Below are 6,000 nucleotides of genomic sequence, written 5' to 3'. Positions count from 1 at the left end.
TGCTCTGTCACCAGGCTGCAGTGCAATGGCGCGATCTCGGCTCACTGCAACCTCTGCCCCCTGAGTTTAAGCGATTCTCCTGCCTCAGTCTCCCGAGAAGCTGCGACTACCAGCGCGCGACACCACGCCCGCTAATTTTCTTCGTACTTTTAGTTAGAGAAGGGGTTTCCCCCTGTTGGCCAGGATGGTCTCGATTTCTTGACCTCGTGATCCGCCCGCCTCGGCCTCCTAAAGTGCTGGGATTGCAGGGTGAGCCACCGTGCCCAGCCCTAACGAGCATATATTAATGTTGTAATTATATGTGTCTGTGTGTGTGTGGTTTTGTTTTCTATATAAAGTCAGACGAGTGTGTGTGTGTAGTTTTGTTTGCTAAGTAAGTCAGAAATAAACCCAAGTAACCCAGCCGCCTGGGCCAGGTGGTATCTGGCCCGCCCCATTCCAGCCTGAACTCCGCCCACCGCGATCCGGAAGCCTCGCGCCCAGCGGGTTGCAGGAAAAACCCGGAGCTGAATACACTGCCCGACTCTGGCCGCTAAGCTCAGGAGCCTGCGCAGAAGCCGTCGGAGGCGCATGCTCTGTAGCGGTCTCCGCAGCCAGGATTGGCGCCCGCGCGGGCCTTTGAGCCCCGCCCGCAGAGCCCCGCCCGCGAAGCCCCACCCCGGTGCGCGGGTATGGCGGCCAGCCTCTGGATGGGCGACGTGAGTGAGGGCAGCCGTCCGGGGTCTGAGGACAAGGAAGCATCTCGGTTTCGCGAGGGAGGAAGAGTCTGAGTGGGAGGGGACTTGGGATCCCAAAAAGGGGAGACGTGTGACGGGGGTTCTTTTTGGTGACACAGAAGCGGGTTCCAGCATCTAAGTGAAGAGGCTGAGTCCGTGAGGCCAGGGGTCCTGGGGCCCCACCTGGGTTCGTGGGAGGGAAAGGTGGTGCTTTGGGGACATAGAATGGGAGGAATCCAAGGACTGAGGCGCGCTGTTCTGGGACCGGAGGAGTGGGGTTTCTAGGTCTAAGGGAGGCTCCCTAAAGGGGGGCAAGCTTGAATCAAAGGAGCTGGGGTTTCAGGCCGCTCAGTGGAGGCGAACCTCGCCCCTCGCTCCCCCTGCGGCACGTAGCCAGCCCTGGGCTGAACGGGAGGGGCTCTGGAACCCGGAGTGGGAAGCCCGGCCGCCGGCCTGAGCCGCTGTGCTCTTGTTTTTACGCAGCTGGAACCCTACATGGATGAGAACTTCATCTCCAGAGCCTTTGCCACCATGGGGGAGACCGTAATGAGCGTCAAAATTATCCGAAACCGCCTCACTGGGTAAGTCTCATCTCAGGTCTGTCTTAATACGTCTCGTTGCAGCTGTCATGTACGAGAATGTAAACATCGTAGTCATGGCTTCTCACTACCCCTAGTAATAGTCACTGTAAAATTATAACAGCTAACATTTTGAGGTCCTAATGAGTGGAAGGATGGCATGTAGCTTAAGGGTAGGACTTGCCAGGCGTGGTGACTCACGCCTGTAATCCTAGCACTTTGGGAGGCTGAGGTGGGCGGATCACCTGAGGTCAGGAGTTTGAGACCAGCCTGGCCAACATGGTGAAACCCCGTCTCTACTAAAAATACAAAAATTAGCCGGGTGTGGTGGCAGGCACCTGTAACCCCAGCTACTCGGAAGGCTGAGGCATGAGAATCACTTGAACCCGGGAGGCGGAGGTTGCCGTGGGCTGAGATCGTGCCACTGTACTCCAGCCTGGACAACAAGAGCAAAACAATGTCTCAAAAAACAAACAAACAAACAAAAAAAAACGCATGACTCAAGCGAGACTGGGTTTGAAAGCTGTTTCTACTGTATGACCTTGGGTAAGTTACTTAACTGCTCTGTCTCATTCACTTTGAGTATAAAAATGGAAATAATAACAGCACCTACCTCCTAGAGTTATGGTGAGGATTAAATGAGTTAATTCACATTTATCAGGGCAGTGTATGGCATATAGCATATGCTCAGTAAGTATAGTCAGATTACGATCTGCTGAGTAATAAGCAGTTTACATCCATTATCTCCTTAAAACCTCAGAAACCTCTGAGGTAGGTAAGTACTATTATGAAGAGGCTTAATAACTTGAAGAGTTACAATAAATAGCCGGGTGCGGTGGCTCACGCCTGTAATCCCAGCACTTTGGGAGGCCGAGGCAGGCGGATCACGAGGTCAGGAGCTCAAGACCATCCTGGCTAACACGGTGAAATCCCATCTCTACTAAAAATACAAAAAAAATTAGCTGGGCGTGGTGGCGGGCACTTGTAGTCCCAGCTACTTGGGAGGCTGAGGCAGGACAATGGCGTGAACCCACTGCACTCCAGCCTGGGCGACAGACTGAGACTCCGTCTCAAAAAAAAAAAAAAGAGTTATAATAAATAACAAGTCAAGACTTGAATTCGAGTCTATCCTGAAAGCTCTGAGGGCCCTTAACTCTTAGGCCATTCATTTAAAAAATTGTGGAGGCTGGGTGCAGTGCCTCACGCCTGTAATCCCAGCACTTTGGGAGGCGAGAAGGGCGGATCACCTGAGGTCAGGAGTTCGAGACCAGCCTGACCAACATGGAGAAACCCTGTCTCTACTAAAAATACAAAAATTAGCTGGGCGTGGTGGTGCATGCCTGTAATCCCAGCTACCTGGGAGGCTGAGGCAGGAGAATCGCTTGAACTTGGGAGGTGGAGGTTGTAGTGAGCCGAGATCCGCCATTGCACTCCAGCCTGGGCAATAAGAGCGAAACTCCATCTCAAAAAAAAAATTATCTGTGGAGATACTACTGTGTTCTACTGTTCTAGATTCCTGGCTGAAATAATCCAGATATAGCCCCTGCTCATGGAGTTAACTACATTCTAGTGGGGAATGAGACAATAAGTAAACACAACCAAATGCACAATATTTTCAGATAGTGGTGCTCTATTACCTCCATTTTCTTCTTTCTCTTTGAGGTCTTAGTTTTCCTTAGGGAATTATCAATTTGTCAGTGTTTATCAAGCAGCCACTCTTCTTTTTTTTTTTTTTGAGACGGAGTCTCGCTCTGTCGCTACCCAGGCTGGAATGCAGTGATGCGATCTTGGCTTACTGCAAGCTCCGCCTCCTGGGTTCACGCCATTCTCCAAGCAGCCACTCTTTTCTCGGTACTCCACTACATGTGGCTTGCTAAAACATCAAATGGTTTAAAAATAGAGATGAGACATTTGAAAGATACTTTGTGTATTCAGAACCCCATTACCTAGGAAAAGATTTTTCTGACGGGTAGATCATGCCCACCTAAATATTTCTCTTCTTGCTTTTTAAGCAGAAAACCCCAGATAATCAGCTACTGGTATGAATATTCATTCTGTAACCTTTCTCCTTTTTTTTTCTTTTTTTTTTTTTTGAGACGGAGTCTTGCTCTGTGGCCCAGGCTGGTGTGCAGTGGCACGATCTCGGCTCACTGCAAGCTCCGCCTCCCAGGTTCAAGCCATTCTCTTGCCTCAGCTTCCCAAGTAGCTGGGACTACAGGCGCCCACCACCACACCCGGCTAATTTTTTGTATTTTTGGTAGAGATGTGGTTTCACCTTGTTAGCCAGGGTGGTCTCAATCTCATGACCTCGTGATCTGCCTGCCTTGGCCTCCCAAAGTGCTGAGATTACAGGCATGGGCCACCACGCCCGGCCCCTTTCTACTTTTTAAAACACTGGCATAGGCTGGGCACAGTAGCTCACACCTGTAATCCCAGCAGTTTGGGAGGCTGAGGTGGGCAGATCACTTGAGGTCAGGAATTTGAGAACAGCCTGGACAACATGGTGAAACCTCGTCTCTACTAAAAAAATACAAAAATTAACCAAGTGTGGTGACACACACCTGTAGTTCCAACTACTTGAGAGGCTGAGGAAAGAGAATCGTTTGAACCCAGGAGGCGGAGGTTGCAGTGAGCCGAGATCATGCCACTGCGCTCCAGCCTGGGTAACAGAGGGAGACTTTGTCGCAAAAATAAATAAATAAAACACTGGCATAGATTCTCACATTTTAATCTTTTTTTTTTTTTTTTAATTGAGGCATAGTCTCCCTCTGTCGCCCAGGCTGAAGTGCAGTGGCACAATCTTGGCTCACTGCAACCTCGCCTCCTGGGTTTAAGCCATTCTCCTGTCTCAGCCTCCCGAGTAGCTGGGATTACAAGGGCCTGCCACCATGCCCAGCTGATTTTTTTTGTTTTTGAGATGGAGTCTCGCTCTGTCGCCCAGGCAGGAGTGCAGTGGTGTGATCTCAGCTCACTGCAACCTCTGCCTCTCAGGTTCAAGTGATTCTCCTGCCTCAGCCTCCTGAGTAGGTGGGACTACAGCCGTGTGCCAACACGTCCAGCTAATTTTTTGTATTTTTAGTAGAGATGGAATTTCACTGTGTTAGCCAGGATGGTCTCAATCTCCTGACCTCCGCCTGCCTCAGCCTCCCAAAGTGCTGGGATTACAGGCGTGAGCTACCACGCCTGGCCTAATTTTTTCTATTTTTAGTATAGATGGGATTTCACTGTGTTGGCCAGGCTAGCCTCGAACTCCTGACCTCAGTTGGTCTGTCCGCCTCAGCCTCCCAAAGTGCTGGATTACAGGCATGAGCCACTGGGACCAACCTTACTGTTGACTGAAATAAGATATGGGCCGGGCGCAGTGGCTCACGCCTGTAATCCCAGCACTTTGTGAGGCCGAGGCGGGCGGATCACGAGGTCAGGAGATTGAGACCATCCTGGCTAACACAGTGAAATCCCGTCTCTACTAAAAATACAAAAAAATTAGCCAGGCGTGGTGGCGGGCGCCTGTAGTCCCAGCTACTCTTGAGGCTGAGTCAGGAGAATGGCGTGAACCCGGGAGGTGGAGCTTGCAGTGAGCAGAGATCACGCCACTGCACTCCAGCCTGGACGACAAAGTGAGACTCTGTCTCAAAAAAAAAAGAAATAAGATATGGAACTCTTGTTCCTTACATGTTTCTTTTTTTTACTTTGAGACGGAGCTTTGCTCTTGTCACCCAGGCTATATTACATATTATTTTTCCTTGGGTCTTATCTTTTTTCCTTTTCTATAATCTTGGTGTTTTGTTTTGTTTTGAGACAGAGTCTTGCTCTGTCACCAGGCAGGAGTGCAGTGGTGCAATCTTAGCTCACTGCAATCTGCACCTCTCGGGTTCAAGCCATTCTCCTGCCTCAGCCTCCCTAGTAGCTAGGACTACAGGCACATACCACCACGCCCAGCTAATTTTTGTATTCTTATTACAGACAGGGTTTCACTGTGTTGGCCAGGATAGTCTCGATCTCTTGACCTCGTGAGCCCCCCACCTTGGCCTCCCAAAGTGCTGGGATTACAGGCGTGAGCCACCGCTCCCGGCCAACACCCAGCTAATTTTTTTTTTTTTTTTTTTTTTTTTTTGGTTTGAGGCAGAGTCTGTCTCTGTTGCCCAGGCTGGAGTGCAGTGGAATGATCTCGACTCATTGCAACCTACACCTTCCAAATTCAAGCAGTTCTCATCAGCCTCCCGAGTAGCTGGGATTACAGTCATGTGCCACTATGCCTGGCTAATTTTTGTATTTTTTGTTTGTTTGTTTAGTAGAGACGGGGTTTCACCATGTTGGTCAGAACTCCTGACCTCGTGATCCACCCACCTTGGCCTCCCAAAGTATTGGAATTACAGGCGTGAGCCGCTGCGCCCAGTCCGCCCAGCTAATTTTTTTTTTTTTTTTTTTTGAGATGGAGTCTGGCTGTGTCGCCAGGCTGGAGTGCAGTGGCGTGATCTTGGCTCACTGCAACCTCTCCCTCCCGGTTCAAGCAATTCTTGTGCCTCAGCCTCCCGAGTAGCTGGGATTACAGGTACACACCACTACACCCAGCTAATTTTCATTTTTTTGTTTTTTTTTGTTTTTGAGACCCAGTCTCACTGTGTCATCGCCAGGCTGGAGTGCAGTGGTGCGATCTCTGCTCACTGCAAGCTCCCGTGTTCAGGCAATTCTCCTGCCTTAGGCTC

At 50.2% G+C, this 6,000-nt stretch overlaps 1 protein-coding gene across 4 annotated transcripts in view; it reads left to right on the top strand.

Moving 5' to 3' along the window:
- The first annotated feature begins 416 nt into the window (after window positions 1–416).
- Window positions 417–6,000, top strand: part of TRNAU1AP (tRNA selenocysteine 1 associated protein 1) — a 26,742-nt gene continuing 21,158 nt past the window's right edge. The window contains exons 1-2 of one of the 4 annotated variants that reach the window (XM_054498131.2): window positions 417–698; window positions 1,200–1,297. In XM_054498131.2, the coding sequence (XP_054354106.1) occupies window positions 672–698; window positions 1,200–1,297 (125 nt within the window). In that variant the 5' untranslated portion in view covers window positions 417–671. Of the gene's footprint in view, window positions 699–849; window positions 873–1,199; window positions 1,298–6,000 lie in introns of those variants that run through there. The other 3 variants (XM_063667127.1, XM_063667126.1, XM_054498140.2) reach the window with 3 other exon arrangements.

This window comes from Pongo pygmaeus, chromosome 1 (genome assembly GCF_028885625.2).
Source record: "Pongo pygmaeus isolate AG05252 chromosome 1, NHGRI_mPonPyg2-v2.0_pri, whole genome shotgun sequence".
In the NCBI taxonomy this organism is placed as follows: domain Eukaryota; kingdom Metazoa; phylum Chordata; class Mammalia; order Primates; family Hominidae; genus Pongo; species Pongo pygmaeus.
Note: the sequence above shows the minus strand (reverse complement) of the source record. Positions and strands in the feature narration are given on the sequence as shown.